The 22,182-nt window shown below is 37.7% G+C and overlaps 1 protein-coding gene across 1 annotated transcript in view; it reads right to left on the bottom strand.

Moving 5' to 3' along the window:
* MAPK14 (mitogen-activated protein kinase 14) overlaps nt 1–22,182 on the bottom strand; it is a 112,927-nt gene that overhangs the window by 53,024 nt on the left and 37,721 nt on the right. Inside the window, exons 2-3 of the mRNA XM_007939390.2 lie at nt 19,784–19,913; nt 3,406–3,464 (exon numbers count right to left, since the gene is read on the bottom strand). Of these exons, the coding sequence (XP_007937581.1) occupies nt 3,406–3,464; nt 19,784–19,913 (189 nt within the window). The remainder of the gene's footprint in view (nt 1–3,405; nt 3,465–19,783; nt 19,914–22,182) is intronic.

Raw genomic sequence — 22,182 nt, 5'->3', positions numbered from 1 at the left:
ATCTTCTGTGTCTGTGTTAATTGGTTTCCCTTTTCTTTGTTGAAGAGGGTCTGTGCAATCCTTCTGCCTAGTCCGCCATCTTGCCCCGCCTCCTAATTAAATTATTTTTGCTTATCTATATTGGTAACTAAGTATCTGCAGTATACATATACACATATATGATGCCTGCCAAATTTTACTATCAAGAAGGCAACAAAAATGTCCAGACACTTTCTAATCATTTAAAAGCTCTAGCTCTCCCCTTCACAAGGTTTTGCTATCTATAGGACCACATCATATGGCAATCAAGAGCAACTTTCTGATATACTCATCTTTTAATTCCACATTTTCTAAACTACCTCCATCTGTTAGATTCAGTAACTGCTTATTGTTTGTGATCAAAACTCACTACCTATTGCTCCTTCCTCAAAGGATATTCTTTAATCTATTTCCAATTGGGTAGAGTGTCTATTAACCTAGAAATTAAAAACTCGTTAGAAATTTGAATAGTACGATACATGCAAATGCTAACTGAAACATAAAAGCACAAACACACATAACACATGATTAAAAGTCAACATGTAAATCTGAAAAATGAGATTTTTGCTCATTAGCACAGAAAATTCACGTTCAAAATTACAGCCTGCAGCCTTGTTTGGTTTTCCGTAACAGTGGAGTTTTGCTTGTTTTAATGTGAATTTGAATGCTTTTAGGAGGCACATGTATTCCGTTTCACTACAGACCCCACCACTCCTACTCAGCCTCATTTATGTTGTCTGACCCTGAAGGTATTTGAGTTTGTAAACCCTGCAATTATAGGTGAAGATGTTTTGGAAAACACTGAAGTACCAGTAGTCTTGGACAAGTGCTAATTTTTTCAGTGATGGAAACATCACAAAAAGAGTCAACAAAGAATTTTTTTCAGATAGGCAACCTTAGGCTTATCATCCTGTTTTCAGAGATTCTCTGGGATTGAAAGCACTTTCCAAAGTCAACCACTCCAGTTCTCATCATTTTACTGGGAAGTTCATTGGGGCCTACAAAAGTAAAGTGATTTGTCCAAGGTCACAGAACTAGTTATAACTTCGTTATACAATTGTTTTAACTCTGTTTTCCCCAACCAGATTTGTGATTTCCTCAAAAGGAAGGGCTAATGTTTCTAAATATTTTGAGCCTGTTTCAACATTGTTTGGTGTTCTGCACTCAGTAAGTATTCAACAAATAGTACTGGCATTTGCTCCTAAGAGATGAACTCAGTTCTTGTTTATGAAGAACAGTCCGAACCCAACTAGAGAGTTAAGCAGAAAGAACAGATTCCTGCTCAATACTCATGATTGTGTTAAATAAAACATATGCAACTTTAGTTGCAGATTATGGACCCACATAAAGATGAAAGAACCAAAGGTACTATAATCAGTGAAACTTAGCCTTTAAATAGAAACTGGCCTTAATGAAGGTCTTTTCACATAAATCAAATAGGCTCATACTCCAGTTTCAGAATGCCTGAGTAAGCCAAAATAAAGCATTACCCAGGTCAGCAAATCACCAATTTCTTTGTTAAATAAGTCAATTTTCACTATACCTAAAATTTCAGGTTATAGCTCAGACCTGATTCAGATGTTTTCCAAGCACATTACTTTACAAACACATCACTTCAGCATCTCTTATACATTTAGGCAGAATATAAAAAAAATCACATTCTGCAATTTTCTTTTTTCCAAGCAGAGCCTCCAGCAAAGCTCAACAATTTATAACACACATGCTATGTCTCTAGGTGGCATCCAGTAATCTTTGGAAGCCTCCACATTCTGATGCCAAGCAGGGCTGCAGAAAGCACAGCTGTTCTTAGTTACTGCCTAGTTTTTCCTTTGCTGGTTTCTTAAACTTTCATCAGCAAGAACAAGGCTAATGGGGGTGGAGAGTACTTGCACTTGGAGCCGATTCTCTCTCATCTACTCTTAACCATACCCCATGTTCTAAATAAGTTCAAATGGTGGGAATTTTTTTTGCCACATTTCCTTCTTTATCTTCTGTATTTCTTTTTCATCTATTTCTTCCTTTCTTACTTAGAGCACACAAGATCAAATATATAGATAGCCCTGCTTGTTCTGTGGGAAAGGAGCAAATGATGTTTGCATGCAGACCAGGATTTGAGTGGGAAAAACTGTATCCAGGATCAGCATTAGGGACAATAGGGAGTGGAAGTTAAGGAAGAGTAGGTCATCTGGTCTAAAATTGTTTGAACTTTTATAATAGTCACCCTTGCCAGTAAGAAATACCAACATTTCAACAGGACCAAATGTATAACTCTATATACGAGGTATGTGTGGTGAGCCTGTGAATGGAGATATAAAAAAAAAAAAAACAAACTCGATGCCGTGGAGTCGGATCCGACTCATAGTGACCCCTCCTTAAGTTTCTGAGATGGTATCACTACTGAAAAAGATTGCCCAACCTTTCTTCCAAGAAGTGGCTGGTGGGTTTGAACCACCAGCCTTCTGGTTACCGGTCAAATGCCTTAGGCACTACGCCACCAGAGCTCCTGAATGGAGGCATAGGGGTGCTAATTCAGATATTACTAGAAAAGCAACAGTAAAGAGCTCATACATACCCAGGAAAGCCTGCTGAAACCTATCTTACACTCAAACATGTGGAGCCTAGGCATGGAGGGATCAATGCCCCATGGAGCCACCCTTGCCAATGGAGTCAGGAGCCAAAGGATAAATGTTCCCCATTATTTGAGGTATATTCTGCATAGAATCTTAAAAGATCTCAGCAATTCTGAGCTCATTTGCCCACGGGGTGACTCAATGACATATTGTAGTAGCTTTCCCTCTTTTCTTGCTTCATTTTCCTTAGTCTCCCATTACTAGTCTCTGAGTCTCAGACTCTGCTTTCCTGGGGGAATCCATGTTAAAATAGAGATGGTCACAAAATTGGGAGACTATCATTATTCATCAGCTTCTCTCTCACCCTTTATCTATACACAAAAATCCAATACTTTAATGTTAGCATGCAGTTCTAGTACCATCTCTCACATGCACATGGGATAAAAGAGAAGAAAGAGCCTACATAGAACTGGGTCTCAGTTCCATTTCTTGAAGAGAATCTTTAAAAGCTATGACAGGTAATTTGAGTAGAAAAATCAGAGTCAGCTCCCTATATTCTATTCTTCATGGAACTCTTGTAAGGATTCACCATGACTCTTCAAGTGGAGCATGACTGCCTGAAATGATGGCAAAATTAACATGTACCACCCATAATATACATCTTTTGTATCTACACCCTCCTCATCAACCAGAAGAGTTGGGTGATAGGCATAAAGACTCTTTTGAAGTCTGTATATTGCTAAATGGTTTAAGAAAAAAAAAGGGCCATTAATCTTTATCCTCTATCAGAGAAGGCAAACACAAAAAATTTACTCACACATCATTGAATTCCTCCAGAGACTTTGCAGGTGTAAATACATCCAGCAGACCAATGACCTATAAGAAAGCATAAGAAAAGTAAATAAATAATTGAACTTAATACAGTACCTATCAAAGAGCCCTGGTGGCACAATGATTTAAACAATCAGCTGCAAATGGAAAGGTTAACCCACCCAGTGGCTCTATAGAAGGAAGATCAGGTGATCTGTTACTGTAAAGAATATAGCCTAGAAAATCCCATGGGAGTTCTATTCCGTCACATGGGGTCACTCTGAGTCAGAAGTGACTTGACAGCACCCAGCCACAACACGGTACTCATCAAGCCTTATCCTATCACTTTAATAGGCACTAATTCCAAATCCTCTGGTAGCGTAGTGCCTAAGGCACCTGACTACTAACCAGAAGGCTGGCGGTTCAAACCCACCAGCCACTCCTCGGAAGGTAGGTTGGGCAATCTACTTCCATAGTGATACTGCCTCGAAAACCCAAGGAGGGGTCACTAGAGTCGGGTCTGACTCGATGGCACATAACAACAATTCCAAATCCAGCTACCTTAGTTCACAACATCAGATATTTAATAACTCCAACTGATTTTCCACCCAAAATTACCATAAAAATTTTTTCTCTCTTTAGAATTTGGGGGACATATATCCAGTAGTTTATTGGAAGGTAAAAAGATTCAGGGTCCCTGCCCTTACATATGCTCTCATGAATTAACAAAGAGCACTGGTGGTTCAGTGGTAGGATTCTCACTTCCAATGCAAGAGATCTGGTTTCAATTCCCAGTCAGTGGACCTCATGTGCAGAAACCACCTGTCTGTTGCTGGAGGCTTGCATGTTGCTATAATGCTAAACAAGTTTCAGCAGAGATTCCAGATTAAGACAGAATAGGAAGAAAGGCCTGCTGACCTATGCCTGAGAATCAGTCAATGAAACCTCTATGAATTACAATAGTCTGATCTGCAACTGTTCATGGGGATTGCACAGGACCAGATAGCATTTCACAGCATTGTGTATGAGTCTGCCATGAGTTGGGGGCTGACTCAATGGCAGCTAACAATTGTTGTTGTTGTTGTTATGTGCCGTCGAGTCGGCCCCGACTCATAGCGACCCCTCCTTGGGTTTCCGAGGCAGTATCACTACGGAAGTAGGATTGCCCAACCTTCCTTCCGAGGAGTGGCTGGTGGGTTTGAACCGCCAGCCTTCTGGTTAGCAGTCAAGTGCTTTAGCCACTATGCTACCAGAGCTCCTAGCTAACAATTACAACACTGAATTAATAAACACTTTCCATTATGCATGTTAAAATGTTAACTTCCTGTCATGCTCCCACCTAATTTATATAAACTTACCCTGGTAGCGTAGTGCCTAAGGCATTTGACCCAAGGAGAGGTCACTATGAGTCGGATCTGACTCCATGGCACATAATAACAACAACAACAACAACAACAACAACAACCAAGAGTCAGTTGTGCCTGTTTACCGGATTGTTATATGCCAGTTGCATGGGGTATTATAATTCTCTAATTCAATTAAGTAAGATATAAACTGTTCACTACATTTGTTTTGTTTTTGTATATTTGAAAACTGTCATAATAAAATGTTGCAAAGAAATTATAAACTGATAAAATCTAAATACAAAAAGTTATTATTTCTATGAAAATTAAGGGGGGGTTTGAGAAAGACTAAAAAAAATTGCAATAGAATTTGTGGGGTTTACATTAACTTCACCTCCAAAAGGTCTTTGTCCTTGGTTCGCAAGAGATAACCTCTAAAACCTTGGAATTTCCCCAATAATCCTTAGTGTCTCCAGACCACATCTAACCTAACAGGTTATGCTAATGAGGTAACTCTTAGATAGGGGCAGGCCAGGCCAGAAAGACCCACCAGGTGATTATCAACCATCACGTGATTACCTCATGATCACCTCATGACATGATACCGACCAAACTCAGGGGAGTAGGGTTAGTGTTGGAAATATGTAATGAGACCCCACAATAAGGGGTCTGGACAAGAATGCACTATGGTTTTCCTGGCTGGTGAAAGACATGCACGTGGAGTGGGGGTGGGGGTGGCACAACAGGGAAACTCCACGTTGGTAACACTCCCAGACCTCACCCTATGCGTCTCTTCATTTGTACCCTTTTTGCTATCATAAAACTGTAATCCTAAATATAGAGCTTTCCATGAGTTCTGTGAGTGGCTACTGAACCCCAAGAGAGTTGTTGGAACCATCAGGTCATGAGTGAGGGGGGCCCTGGGTTCTCCCAAGCCTATGGCTAACATTCTGAGGGACAGTGGGAAAACCCAAATTTGTAGCCAGCACATCGGAAGTGAGGGTGCCACGGGTCTCCCAAGCTTATGGCTGGCATCCAAAATCTTGGGTCAACTTAGCAGTGTGGATGACTGTGTCCTCTAAGTTGTGAGATCTGGCGTAGCTCTAGTTGTCAGAGCAAGAAGTGTTCATGTGCAGCCGGTGTCAGAACCAAAGTGGAACAGAACTGAACTGAATCGATCCTTAACAATTTGGTGTGAGAATGGGATTTTGATTTTTCTGTTCAGAATCATGTACAGGAGGAAATACTATAAACAACTAAGAAAAGAATCTCCAAAATTCTGGCACTCTCAATTCAGATTATGTTGCTGGAGTCTGAGTTCTTGTTCAGGTCTTTGGCTAGCACAAATGGTTTGCACTTGTCTACTAACCAAGGGAGCTCTGGTAGCATAGTGGCTAAGACACTTGCCTGCTAACCAGACGGCTGGCGGTTCAAACCCACCAGCCACTCCTCGGAAGGAAGGTTGGGCAATCCTACTTCCGTAGTGATACTGCCTCGGAAACCCAAGGAGGGGTCGCTATGAGTCGGGGCCGACTCGACGGCACATAACAACAACAACAACAACTAACCAAGAGGTTAGCAGTTTGAACCATGGAAAACAGGTCTGGCAATCTGCTTCCATAAAGATCCAGCCAAGAAAGCCCTATGGAGGTCAGTTCTATTCTGTAACACATTAGGTTGCCATGAGTAAGCTCTTCTTCTTAGTTTTAGAGAAAACTGAAGTCTTAGATGATATATTTTAAGTGTGCTTTATATAAGATAAACTATCAAGTGAGGCTCTCTACACAAAAGATTGGGAAATTAATACATTTTAAAATTTTTGCTTTAAATTAAGGATAAAAATGTTGAGGTATTTATTTACCTTTTTTAAAATATAATTCCTAGTCCTGATCATATCATTAAGAGAGCTTTTACTATTTGGGTGCCTGAGGCACTTGACTGCTAACCAGAAGGCTGGAGGTTCAAACTCACCAGCCATTCCTCGGAAGGAAGGTTGGGCAATCTACTTCCATAGTGATACTGCCTCGGAAACCCAAGGAGGGGTTGCTATGAGTTGGGTCCGACTCGATGGCACATAACAACAAGCTTTCACTAAAAAAATTCATGAGGTAATTATCACTACTATAATGCAGGAGGGAACTCCGAAGGGCGCAAATTGAAGCTCCACTCTAAAATGCTGTAAAATATCCCGGCACTTCTCAAATTATGTTTTTGAAATACAGTTAAAAAAGATATTTTTACACTGATTATCCCAGCACTTCTCAAATTATGTTTTTGAAATACAATTAAAAAACATATTTTTTACACTGATTATAACAATCAGCCATGGGACATTAAAAGGGCAGTATTTATACAGGGAGATATATCAGAAGGCAGGAATACATAGGAAAGGACACAGGGAAAAGAAGTAGGAAGGGAGCTGTTACATTATGGGGACTGCAAACAATGTCATGAAACAAAATGTGCTGTGAACTGTTGTATGGAAAATGAATTTGCTCTGTCAACTTTCACCCAAATCACCAAAAAAGAAACATACACACACACACACACACACAGCATTTTTTAAAGTGTTGGGCATTTACAGAATTTCAGATGCTTATCTGGAAAAAGCGTTTATCTAAATTCTTTTCTCCCTTTCCTTGAGTAGATTTTAGCTTATTAATAAAAGTATTTAGGTATTAGGTCATGGGGAAGGTATAGAGCTATATAGGGAAGCTAAGACAATCTCCCTCAACACCCCTAAATCTTCACTAAGTGGTTTCTATCTTGGATCCCCAATCTATAATTGGTCCTCCTTCTAGGCCTTCTTCTCAGGATGGAATTAAAACAATACAAAAGAAAACAAAAAGTCCCCCAGTGTTTTAAAAACCCTAAAATAAATTTTAAAAAGTGTTTTCTATTATACATTGTATTCAAAAATAACTATAATTACATCAGAAAATTTGGAAAATAAAAAGTCACATTTCTATAGTTATCACAGTATCATTTTGCATTTTAAAAGGCACTTCTCAAATTATGTTTTGAAATACAGTTAAAAAACATATTTTTACACCGATTATCCCAGCACTTCCCACAAAAACTTTTCATGTCACTATAAAATCTTCAAAAATGTTATTTAAAAACCCAAGAATATTCTCAATATTAACATAATTTTCTTAATCACTATCAGATATTTGGATTAGATTATTTTTTTAAAAAAAGGCTTTTTTTATATAAAGATAAAGCAAATAGTCACTTAATACTCAGTAATCCATGGTTTTTGAGCAGTTTTTCTGGTCATGGATTTGTACTGATTCACCCACATTTACTCTCCCTTTTAGTTTCTCCTTATATCCCAGATTACTCATTTCTACAAAGTTAGGTGGTCAGAAGGCTAACAAGACATTTATAATATGTCCACTCAGATTTAAAAGTCTATGGGTAGGTATACTAATATGCATTGCTGTTGAGTCGATTCTGATTCCAGTGACCCTGTAGGACAGAGTAGAACTGTACCACAGGGTTTCCTAGGCTATAATCTTTACAGAAGCACATACTGCTACATCTTTCTCCCACAAAACCTTTTGGTTAGCAGTCAAGTGCTTTAACCACTATGCCACCAAGGCACCTTTATGGATATAGAACACAGGAAAACTAATTGGCCCTCATGAACCTATCACTATGATCTCACTAGCATGCTGCTCTAATCAATTAAGTTAAATTAAACAAACAGCTCTAAAAGTAAGGTATATTAAAAGCACAAAACAGCATCAGAAAGTAATCTCTGATTAGAATATCAATCCACTCATCCAAGTATCAGAGATTTAAAAGCTACTTGGATTATACAGCATGAACCTGAAAGGAAAAAAAAAAAAAAAAAGGCCTTGGAATTCAGTTCAAAAAATAGCTTTTTAAGTGCACATACTTCATTCCAAAGGAAAGGTACAGCATCACCCTTCTGATCCTTACCCAGACAAGTGTATGTAAGAAAACCAAAGGTACCTATAATTATACCACCCATTATTACTACCATTAACATTTTGAGATATTTCCTTCCATTCTTCCAATGTACATAAAGTAGATATGGGTTATAATAAGCATATAATGTCACATCCTGCCTTTTCACTTAACATACTACCACTATTCTCATGCCTCTAAATATTTTTCAATGTTTTATCATTTGTACGTACCATAATTCAACCAATCATTGGACACTTAGTATTTTCACCCACAGGATGAATTTCAAGAAACAGAATTATAAGATCAAAGGACACCAATATACGTAAGGATCTTAACACTGTCAAATTGTACTCTGTAAAAGTGAGACTAACTTATAGTATTTCCACTAATAATAATCCACTAATATACATGAGTGACATAACAACATCCTCTGAATAACCAAAACACAAAACCCACTGCCAGCGAGTTGATTCTGATTCATAGTGACACTAAGGACACAAAAGGACAGAGTAGAATAGAACTGCCTCATTCTGCCACCAGGGCTCCTTACCCTCAACAATGCTTTACATTTAGGTCAGATCATTTTCTTTTTTCTCTTCCATCTAAACCATAATTATTTTCTTTAAGCAGATCTAAAAGCCAATTTTAGCCACCTACTCCAATTTTTCTGATTATTGATACTTGTTATCTTAGATGTCCCATTCTCTCACACAATAAGAAAAGGTTAAAACAATTTACATTGTTTCATTTGGGTTGTGACAAAAATCCTCAGATCATAATCACATTAACCATTAGGGACCTGATTCAACAAAACCAGTCCAAGACATTTTCAAATAAAAGGTTCAATTACAATGTGAAAACACAACAGGCATTTTGGAGTTAAACAGCTGTAAGTTTGAACCTCACTATCAGTTCGCTATTTCTTGGCTTCATGAGTTTCTGTCTTTATCATTCCAGTAATACTGACCCACAAAAGTGCCTGGCAATTTGTATCTGTTGAATAAATGAAAGAAAGTTATCTCTTCCAAGCTTCATTTTATTTATATGAAAGATAAGGGAATATTGCTTATTTTCACAGGATTGTATCTGAAGGGCCAAGCCCAAAGGGGAAGGCAGAACTGATCTGTGGATCACCCAAGAGGCAATGACAACCCTCAGAGTTTTATAAGGAATTACAAAATACAAATCATAGAAACAAACTGTTTGAAGCAACTACTTCCAATAACAGAATTTGAGACATAAAGCTAAACTAAGTTACAAAATAAGCATAGCAGCTAGAATCATAATGAATTAATTTGGACAAAATAGTAGAGCAAAGCAGACTAGTAAATATTATACCAAAATTTAATTTCTTAAAAGGGGAAACATTTTATGAGATTAAAACTACCCACATTATACCAAGGGAGCTCTTGGTATAATTTAATTTAATTTAAATTTCAGATGCTTATCTGAGAATATTCTTGGGTTTTTAAATAACATTTTTGATAACATTTAATTTATTTTAGGGTTTTTAAAACACCCACCCCTCAAAAGGAAGATTGGGCAATCTACTTTTGTTGAGATACCACCTTAGAAACCCAAGGAGGGGCTGGCAAAGCATTTTTTATTTTTTGTGCGCTTTTATAAAATATCCTTGTCCATTAATCCTATTTATGCAGTATTAATCATAAGGAAAATAATGTAAAACAAAACTTTCTTAGCATTAAAGTAGATTTGGGAAGCATTTTACAAATATTCCAAAATCTATTCATTTCTCATTTTTAAATGGAAATTTCCTTTTAAGTCACATTTTAGCCTATTTCCTTACTCTTTTTGCTGTTACATGATTTTACTAACTTCAAAGTAGCCCAGGAAGCAAATATTTAGAAGATATTTACAATACAAATAAGCAGCAAACAATTCAAAAAAGCTTAATACAATAGTCCAAAGGTTGACCAATAGAAGTGAAATGGCAGATCCAGAGAAAACACTTTAACTCAGTAATCAACTAGAAACAGTATTTAATTTCTACCACTTGTCTATTCTTTTGTCATACTGTGGTGGCTTGAGTGTTGCTGTGATGTTGTAAGCTACGCGACTAGTATTTCAAATATCAGTAGGGTCATCTATGGTGCACCGGTTTTAGGGGAGCTTCCAGACTATGACAGATTAGGAAGAAAGGTCTGGTGATCTATTTCAAAAATCAACCAATGAAAACTTTACAGATCACAACAGAACACAGTGTGTGACTCACCTGATTTGGACAGATCATCAGGAGGGATCAATCGTTGGAGAAGGATATCATGTTTGGTGAAGCAGAGGGCCAGAGCGAAGGTGGGGGGACCCTTGGTGATATGGCTGGCATAACAGTCACAACAATGGACTCAAACATGCTGGCAAACATGATGACAGCCCAGGAGGGAGCAACACTGTACGTAAGGTCACAAGTCAGATTAGGCAGCTATCTATCTGCCAATCTCTTTAAAGTACTTAACACAAGCACACCAAAACAACCACTTGGTCTATCACAGTAAAGTTAAACCCAAGGTTCTCAAATTAAATTTATGAAAAATCAAAACCAAAACCAGTTGCTGTGGAGCTGATTCCAACTCATGGCAGCCCCACGTGTGTCAGAGTAGAACCCTGCTCCACAGGATGTTCAATGGCTGATTCTTTGGAAGAAGACCACTGAGCCTCTCTTCTGAGGTGCCTCTGGGTGGACTCAAACTGCCAACCTTTTGGTTTGCAGCCAAGCACTTAACCATTTATGCCAGGGACTCCAAAATGTATGAGAAGATTCTCACCATTTAAAAATTTCCAGGCTAGTAATTGGGCAAACTTTGTAGTATCTGCCCATACAACTAAAGGATGTAGCCAGCTTGCAGGATGCCTCTCTTCAATTTTTCCTTAGAGCAGAAGTTAATGAGATCAGGGTCACAAGTTCAGTTCTTACAGTCATAGAGGACATCCCCTAACTCCAGTTACCCAGCTAACAAGTGGGTATCTGCCATTCATTTTCACTAATTGAAGAAATAATTTAAAATGAACTAATGACTGTAAAGAGCTCTGGTAGCATAGTGCCTAAAGCACATGACTGCTAACCAGAAGGCTGGCAGTTCAAACCCAGCAGCCAGTCCTCGGAAGGAAGGTTGGGCAATCTCCTTCTGTAGTGATACTGCCTCGGCAACCAAAGGAGGGTCACTATGAGTCGGGGCTGACTCGATGGCACATAAGAGCAACAACAACAATTATAAGAGGCATTAGAAAGAAAGAAAGAAAGATAGCCTGTGCATTCCCAGCACCTAAAAATTCTATTTGTTACCAACATTTCAAATTTTAATCCCTCTTAGAAACCTCTATTAAACTTATTTGGAAGTCTTAGTTCTTTGTTGAGTAAAATGACTTTTATATTGTAAACACCTAACAACCATTTGTAGAATAGGCTGAAATTCAGAAATTTTTCTACACTGAGTCAAAGTCTTTCGCTTCTTCCCATTCACCCTTCAAACATTTCACAACATAATAGAGAACTTTGAAACATTCAGCCATGTGCCTTCTTTTTTTCAAACAAATCAATAATATCTAAGTGATCCTCTTTATCAATACTGGTAGAACCTAAACATCTTAAATAAGAAAGATGGACTGCTAATAAGCTGTCTATAAAACAACTTATGTAAATTAAAACCTTATTTTCTAACCCTGTTAAGTGGCCTTTTTTCTTCTTCTTAATTTTATTGTACTTTAGGTGAAAGTTTACATAGTAAATTAGGTTCCCATTTAACAATTTTTATACAATTTGTTCCATGATATTGGTTACATTTTTCACAATGTGTCAACATTCCTACTTCCATTTTTTGTGTTCTGTTTCCATTAATCTAGCTTCCCTGCCCTTCCTTAGCCTCTCATCTTTGTTTTAGGGTAAATGTTGACCATTTGATCACATACAGTAGATTAATTTAAGGAAGCATAGTATTCACAGGTGATACTGTTTATTTTACAAGCCAATCTATTATCTGGAAGAAAAATGACCACTGGGAGTATCCTCAGTTCCAAATTCAAAGGGTATCTCAGGGCAATAGTCTTCAGGGTTCTTCTAGTCTCTAGCAGTCTGGTAAATTGGCCTTTTTTTTAGGAATCTGAGGTTTGTTCTATATTCTTCTCCCATTCTAACTGTGACCTTCTAGTGTGTCCCTGTTCAGAACTGTCAATAGTGATAGCTGGAGTCACTTCTGGTAAGATGGTAGAATAGGCAGCCAAGCTACACAGACCTTCTTCAACAAAGAAAAGAGAAACCAATTGACAGAGATACAGAAGATAATCCTGGAGCCCTGAGCTTTGAAAGGAAGTATACAGAAGTGGATTAGGCAACAACCAGTGGAAAAACCTGGATGAAAACAGTGAGAATGGAGATGGTTGGAGCAGTGGACTGTCAGCTACTCTGATGGGACCAATAGCCTGAATATTTCCAAGTGGTGTTGAGACCTGAGAATTGACCTAAAGATCAGCCCTGGTTTCAAGGGCTGCAAGGACGACTGTGCTTGTGGCCCATGACTAGGAAGGGAAACAGCAAGGAAGGAAACAACCTGAGCTGTGGACGTCTGGCTATCTGGAGAGCACAGCTATTTTGATTGTTTACATGTGGTGGCCATTTTGGGTATTTAAAGTGACCAAGGGTGCAGTCATTTTCAATGTTTATAAGCCATGGCCATTTTGGATTTTAAAGTGACAGCATTCTCATTCGGATTCCAGGGACCTAAGAATACGCTCCGCTTGCCAAGGACGGCAGGAACACACAGGAGGCAGACAATGAGAAAAGAGACAGGTGGTGAGTGTCTAAGTGCTGCCATCTAGTGAACAGAGGAGCACAGCATAGTACCCTGCTTACGTAGGTAACATACAAACAAAACAAAAATCGTGGGCAAGTCACTCCAACATTTCATCACCAATTAATTATAAACACAAAAATGTCACAATGCCTCGGAAACAACAGAGCATCACAGTCCACACAAAGAAGTAAGATAAAGCAGGAGAAACAAGGGACCAGGATACAGACCCAAAACACATCCCTGATGAAGACACAGCATTGGAACTTTCTGATAAGGAATTTAAAAGAATTATATTTAGGTTTCTTCAATGGATTGAGAGACAGATTAAGGAAAACACTGACAAAATTGAGGAAAACACAGAGAAAACCCTAGAACAATTTCTAAAGACAATATAAGAACAAAATGACAAAACAAATGAAAAACCAGGAATGACACAAAATCTGCAGACAGAAATCCAGAAGATGAATACTAAATTTTCAGAAATAGGTAACACATTAAAAGGGCAAAGAAGTAGAATTGAATCAATGGAAGACAGAATTAGTGAGACTGAAGGCAAATATCTCAATACTTCTTTGGAAAAGGATCAATCAGAAAAAGATCAAAACAAAATGAACAAAGCCTAAGGTTCATGTGGGATACCATCAAAAGGAATAACCTACTGGTAATTGGAATTCCAGAACAGGAAGAGACAGATAAAACCACAGAAAAAATTGTCAAAGATTTGTTGGAAGAGAATTTTTCCGGTATGATGAAAAATGAAAATATATCCATTCAAGAAATCCAATGAACCCCAAACAGGATAGACCCCAAAAGAAAATCACCAAGATATATCATCATCAAACTCACCAAAACCAAAGACAAAGAAAGAATCCTGAAAGCAGTACGGGAAAAAAGAAAAGTTAACTAGAAGGGGCAACCAGTAAGACGAAGCTCGGATTTCTTGGCAGAAACTATGCAGGTGAGAAGACAATGGGGTGGTATACATAAAACCCTGAAAGAGAAAAATTTCCAATCAAGAACTATATTCCCAGCAAAACTGTCCCCCAAATATGATGGTGAAATTAGGACATTTTCAGATAAACAGAAATTAAGGGAATTTGTTAAAACCAGACCAACCTTACAAGAGATGCTAGACGGAGTCCTTTGGACAGAGAACCAACAATAGCAAACAACAACTGACCATTAACACACATGATGACATAACCCAGAAACCAACCCAGTTATGGACGTATCCAAAGTAAATAAGCCTGCAAGATTGTAAACATGAACCAGAGACATCAATTGGTAAATGAGGACAACTGCAAACAAAAAAGAAGGAAAAAATTGTGTAGTTACAGAAATTCTAAATGGTAGGGAAGTCAAGACAACTACAAGATAGAACAGACTGTTCTAAACTTGGGAAGAAAATTATAAATCAGAGGGTAACCTCAAAGAAAAAGGATAAACCTCACATCAAAATAAAAAAGAGGCCCAGCACAAATATTTAGCAAATACTAAAACAACAGCAGTGAAAGAAATCATAACACAATTCATAAACACAATTAGATTAGCACAGAAAATTACATGGAACAAAGAAATCAACACTACAAAAAAGCACGTTAACAAAAATGACAGCAAAAAATTCATACTTGTCGATAATTACATATTTAGCAAGGGGCTTATCTCTAAAATTTATAGAAAACTCTAACACCTCAACAACAAAAAGATTAACAATCCAATTAAAAATGGGCAGAAGACACCAAAGAGGATATTCAGGTGGCCAGCAAATACATCAAGAAATGCTCATGATCATTAGCCATCAGAGAGATGCAAATCAAAACAATGAGATACCATCTCACCCCAGCACTAATGGCAAAGTTCAACAAGACAGAAAATAATAAATGCTGGCAAGGATGTGGAGAGATTGGGACTCTCATACACTGCTGATGGGACTGTCAAATGATATAAGCAGTGTGGAAAACAGTATGGTGATTCCTTAAAAAGCTGGAATTAGAAATACCATTTGACCCAGCAATCCCATTACTAGGTATATATCCTAAAGAAGTGAAAATCGGGACAAGAACAGATATATGCACATCCACATTCATTACAGCACTGTTTACAATAGCAAAAAGATGGAAACAAACTACGTGCACATCAACAGAAGAATGGATGACCATACATACATGTCACAATCGATGACATACACACAATGGAATACTATGCAACACTAAAGAATGGTGTAGAATTTGCAAAACACTGCATAACATGCATGAACTTGGAAGACATTATGCTGAGTGAAATAAGTCAATCACAGGAGGACAAATACAGTATTATTTCACTATTGTAAAAAGTCAAGAAAAGTTTTATATATGGAAGGAAACTTTATTTGTTCATTACCGGGGTGAGGGGGAGGGAAGGGGAAAGAACACTGGAAAAAAAAAAAAAAAAGAAAAAAAAAATGCATTGACCCATGTCACTTTAGTTTTGTGTTTCACTGTACATAAATTATATTTCAATAAAATGCATTTAAAGAAAAAAATAGTGATAGCTGGGCACCATCTAGTTCTTCTGGTCTCAGGCTAGAAGAGGACATGGTTCTTATGGACCATTAGTCCTAATTTCTCCTGAGTCTTTCGTTTCTTTCACTGTTCTTTGCTCCAGACAGGAAGAGACCAATAACTGCATCTTAGATGGCTGCTCACAAGGTTTTAAGACCCCAGACATTACTTACCAAACTAGGATGAAGAACATTAACTTCATGAACTATATTATACCAATTGATTGAGTTGTCCCACGAGACTATGGTTCCAAGCCTTCAAGCCCAGTAAACCAATCCCACAAGGTTATGTCTTGGTAGTATCTGTAACTGTGCCCTGTATGAGGTTTCATATATATATGTATATATGTATATATATATATGTGTATATATATGTATATATGAGGCTATTTGCAGTACACATAAATATGTATACACATATGCCTGCAGATACAGCTGTACAGGTATAGTCATATACTCACACTTGCTTTTCTATACACATATATGCTTACATGACCTTAAGTGAGACCTTAATCAGTGGAAGGGGAGTTGCTTTAGGGATGTTCCTCTATGGAGGAACTTTGGGAAAGGTCTCTAGCTTTTGGCACATTTGGATCCTGTGTTTGGCCAAGTCTTCATTTCCAGTTCCCAGATTTGAACCAGTTTATTGGTTACAATTGTTGTTATAGTATTTTATAGTATTTATTGAAATTATCTCTTATTCTTGGGTACCTCTTAGCATCTTCCTTTGACTTGGGTAAGTTGTGTAGACTTCATCTATATCAGGTATTGCTTTTCTTATCACCAAAAACAGTAAGTGTTTACTACTTAGAAAGAGAGTCACCCTCTCTCCTCCTCTCATCCCTGGTAAACCTCAAAGATCCTTGCTTTCTGTGTATATACCTATTCTTGAATTTTTATAAAAGTGAGACCATACAATATTTGTTCTTTTGTGATTGACTTATTTAATTCAGCATAATGTCCTCCATATTCACACGTTATAATCATTATTCCTTACAGTTGTGTAGTATTCCATTATGTTTACGATAATTTGTTTACCCATTCATCCTTTCATGGGCATTTGTTTCCATCTTTTGCTATTGTGAAGAATGCTACAATGAACATAGGTGTGCATATGTCTATTTGTATCCCTACTCTTATAACTCTAGGATACAAACCTAGGAGACTGCTGATCATAAGGTATTTCTATTTCTAGCTTTTGAAGAAATGCCACACCGTTTTCCACAGTGATTCAGCCCTCTTTTAAAAAAGTCTTGTAGCCTTTTCTAAATTAAAATGTGGTAGTTAAGGTTCTGTGTCAGCTTGGCTGGGCCATGATTTTGAGTGGTGTGGCAGCTGGATGTAGTTATTCCCCGTGATGAGATTGGATGTGGTGTCATCAACTCCATGGAGAATCTGCTGTGAGATCTTAATCATTGGAAAGGGAGTTGCTTTAGGGGTGTGGCCTACTTCCAGTACATATGGAGGAACTTTGGGAAAGATCTCTAGTTTTGGCACATATGGAGGAACTCTGGGAAAGGTCTCTAGTTTTTGGCACATTTTGGATCCTTTGTTTGGCCAAGTCTTCATTTCCAGTTCCCAGATTTGAACCAGTGGCCTGTTACGTTGCCTGCTGATCTTGGGATTGTTCCTAGACTTGAATCAGTGACCTGCCATGCTTTCTGTTGATCTTGGCATTGTGCCATTCTACCTGCAGACCTTGGGTTAGTCAGCCTCAGCAGCCTGCAGCTGCCTGAATTAGGAGATGCCTCTGGCTTCTGTAGTGATACCACCTCGGAAACCCAAAGAGGGGTCGATATAAGTCGGATCTGACTCAATGGCAGTGCATTTGGGTTTGGTTTGGTCTGGGTCCAGTGGGCCGGGAACAAGAGCTGAAGCCCAAGGTTAATGGGCCTTTACCCAGCCCCTAGAGCTGGCACTGTGAATTTGGACTTCTAGGCTCCTAAACTGTAAGAGAATAAATTTCTATTCATTAAAGCCATTCACTTGTGGTATTTCTGTTATAGCAGCAATAGAGGACCAAGACAGAACAATTTTATTCTATCACTATATGACCTCTTCTATAAGTATAGAATAGCCCAAATATAACCAGCCCAATATCATGTAAGACTTCAAAATATCTAAAGCATAAAATAACAAACATGTTGTTACTTATGGTCATTAGAAGCCAAGACATAGATTCAGATAACCCAAAATAATTTTTGGACTAACCACTGGCTTAAAATGTCTATGAAGAGAAACAAAACAATAAACTGTGGTACTGGTAATCTCCTAAACCAGATGGTCTTAAATCAGCGTTGATTGCACCAGTGGGACCACAGGCTCCCTGATGATGTATCAGAATTTCATAAATGTCTAACTTGCATTCCATTTTCAAAATACTCTTTATGTTTAAAAAGCTGAAGTGAAAAATATCATGCACACTGACATGTGCTATAAACCAAATGCAAATTCATCAGTTGAGCTGCCAGGCCACCTTGATTTTATGCAGACTCTGGAATAAACCTTCTCCTGCCAGCTCCTTCCACATATCTGAACTTCTTGTAAACATGTCACTGATTAGGAAGGCTGCAGTTATGCACTGAATATTTTTAAAACTCAGGTTTGCACATGGCTGCTCATGTAAAATTATACCTAGTAATACAGGTTATGTGTGGGAAACAGGATTTTCTCAGTACTATGCAAACAAAATAAAACATGGTGGAATAAATAAGAAGCTGTAGCTAGTTTATGATTATAATAGCATCCATAATCTAACTCTAAATTTAATGCTTTAATGTTCTTAATTTAGAAGAAATTTGAACTTAATGAAACAAATGTATACTAATAAAATAGCACTTATCTGTGATATACATTTTTTTAACCTATGGAGAAAAAAGTGCAACTATAAAAAAGAAAACGTCAGAATAGTCAGTTAATAAATTCACAGATTTTAAACTTTTTTTCTACACAGCAACAATCAATAGGCCAAATGACTCTAAAATCTCTTAAGGTCACTGTTTTTATAATGCTACAAATTTTACAGTACCTTTCACATGGCAGTCACACAAACTCTTCTTAAATTGATTTTAAAATTCAGAAAAATAAATGTCCTCAGTTAGTTGTTTTTGTTTCACTTTCAGATAATATTCCAATTGTATCTATACCAATTAGGATTTTTAAACACTCTTTACAGGCTGGCATTATCTTCAAACTCCCAAATTGATAGAAAAGAAAAAGTTACAGTTAATTTAAACAATGTCTCTGACATATTTATTAAAATACCTCAAACAGGAAAATTAAAATATAAAAAAAAGAAAATTAAAATATTATAAGATTATAAAATTAAAGTAACATATACATAATAGCCATCTTTGATAGAATTTTCAATGAGCCTAAGGCATTCTTCCTAAACTTCTCCTATGAAATAACCCATAATAAATAACCCCGGACCTTCATATTCTGAGAATGCAGGCTGAAGCAAACATAAGGTAAACACTACAAAATTTCTTTCTAATATTTTTTTTTAATTTTAAAATAAACAAAATTCTTTCCCTTTAAAAATCTCTGAGTAAATCAGAACTCCAGGAAGATGTGCCATTTTCATCCCAAGGCTTAGACAGCTATCTGACATAATCCAGTAGTCACTAATACCCATTACAAGAAACATGCACTAAAGTTCAGTGTATTCTAATGTATCTCCATTTGCAGTGATTAAAACACAATTCCTTCCAGTCTATTCAAGAGCAGAATGTGTTCTTCCTTGAATTAATGACTTACATTTTCATGTTTCATATGTTTAAGTAACCGTAGTTCTCTGTAGGTCCTTTTGGCGTGAATGATGGACTGAAATGGTCTGGAGAGCTTCTTCACTGCCACACGTAACCCAGTTTTTGTGTCAAAAGCAGCACTTAGGAAAAAAGGGGAAAAAAAGTCACCATTAAAAATGCTCTCTATATTTTTGAGTATCTATAAGGCTCTCATTTCCAAATGGTATCACGGTTAAGGCATTTGGCTGCTAACCAAAAGGTCCATCGCATGAACCCACAAGCTGCTCTCTGGAAGAAAGAGGGGGTAAATCTGCTTCCATAAAGATTTACAGCCTTGGAAACTCAATGGGGGTCGCTACGGGTCAGAATCGACTTGATGGCAGTGAGTTTAGTTTTTGTTTTTATAACAAAATACAAACATATAAAGGTAAATATTAAAATGTCCTATAATCCCATTATTGTTATTATTTTTCCTCGTCTTTTTACTATGCATCTGCATCAAGGTCCCACAGACTTTTTCCAAACAGGGCCAGATAGTATTTTAGACTTTGTGAGACATAGTGTTACTGTCCCAACTATTCAACTCTGTGGCATTGCCAGAAAACAGCTACAGATAATAAGTAAACAAATGGGCATGGCTATCTTCTAATAAAATTTTATTTACAAAAACAAGCAGCTGTCTGATCTACATAAGCCAACAGACTGATATAAACAAAGTTGAGATCATACTACAAATTGGATTTTGTCTGTCGTCTCTGCCTAGATCTCACTGTCACCTTGTCACCAAATGCTACCTCACTGGAGCACAGGCCTCAGAAGCCACTATCTTTTCAGAATAAGCTTTCACAAATATTTCTTAATCACTCACAAAGTATATGGTACTTTTCTGGGGGCTGAGATATAGCAGGAAACAAATCCCTGACCTCAAGGAGTTTATAATATAATGGGAGGAATAGGGGAAAGCAGAATAATAAAACAATTTCAAATATGATAAATGCTATGATTAACTAAAACATGGAAATGTGATAGAGAGACAGAAAGTCGGTGTAGTTATGTTCCTTTAGCTAGGATGTCTGAGGAAGTAACATTTGAGCTGAGAAGTGAATGATAAGAAAGCAGGAACGATGTGCAGATACAGGAGAAAGGAGCTTAAAGCAGAAGAAAAAATATTTACTATTTACCACATACAAAGCATTGTTGTAAACCCTTTACATTACTTTTTTACTACTTCTTTTAATCACCCTAACACGCTTATAAAGTAAATACTATTTTCATTCTTCTATTTATACATAAGTAAACTGAAGCATCAAAACCAAATCCATTGCCATCAAGCTGACTCCAACTCATAGCAAGCAACCCTATAGGATAAAGTAGCCCCACAGAGGTTCCAAGGTTATAAATCCTTATGGAAACAGACTACCACATCTTTCTCCTGTGGAGTGGCTGGTGGTTTAAAACGCTGACCTTTTGGTTAGCAGCCGAGCACTTTTAACCACTGTGCCATCAGGGCACCATCCCCGAAGCACCAAACCAAAATCAAACCCACTGCCATCGAGTTGATTCCAACTCTTAGTGACCCTCATTGAGTTTCAAAGGCTATAAATTTTTACGCAAGTAGATTGCGTCATCTTCCTCCTGCAGAGCAGCTGGTGGGTTTAAACTTGCTGACCTACTGGTTAGCGGCCAAATGCCTTGCCCACTGTACCATCAGAGCTCCTGAAGTGCAGAGAGGTTAAATAACTTGTTCATGGTTACAGAGCTAGAAAGTGGTAAGAAAGGAAACCTAGGTCCAGAGGCCATGCTATTAATCATTTTGCTATGCTGACTCTCAAAATAGCAAGTGTAAACAAACAAACAAAAAGAAACAGGGAAAGTATGGTATGCTGGAGTGACAGAAGAAGACATGACAGAAAGAAAAAGATAGTCTATATAGGTAGAGCACAGGGAGCAAGGGGAAGAGTAGAAAGGGCTGAAGGTTTGAGATGTATGCAGAAGTCCAATCATGTAGGACCACCATGGGAAGAAATCTGACGTGTATATGTTATTTATAGAGACCATCAGGGCTAATTCCACCATGCCTCATTCTTCTTCTTCTTTTTTTTTTTTTTCAGTCTCAAATGGTCATGCAAGACTTTCTGATAATCTATTATCACCAGAGGTTCCTGAGTGGTACGAATGGTTTGTGCTCAACAGCTAATCAAAAGGCTGGCTGGTGATCTGCTTCCGTAAAGATTACACCCAGAACACTCAATGCAGCTCAGTTCTGCTCTATAATACATAGGGTCACCATGAGTCAGAACTGACTTAACAGCAACAAGTTTTTTTTTTTTTGGGCAATCCTACTTCCGTAGTGATACTGCCTCGGAAACCCAAGGAGGGGTCGCTATGAGTCGGGGCCGACTCGACGGC

The sequence above is a fragment of the Orycteropus afer genome, unplaced genomic scaffold (assembly GCF_000298275.1).
Source record: "Orycteropus afer afer isolate SDZICR_OR568_19922 unplaced genomic scaffold, OryAfe1.0 scaffold00059, whole genome shotgun sequence".
Lineage (NCBI taxonomy): Eukaryota > Metazoa > Chordata > Mammalia > Tubulidentata > Orycteropodidae > Orycteropus > Orycteropus afer.
Note: the sequence above shows the minus strand (reverse complement) of the source record. Positions and strands in the feature narration are given on the sequence as shown.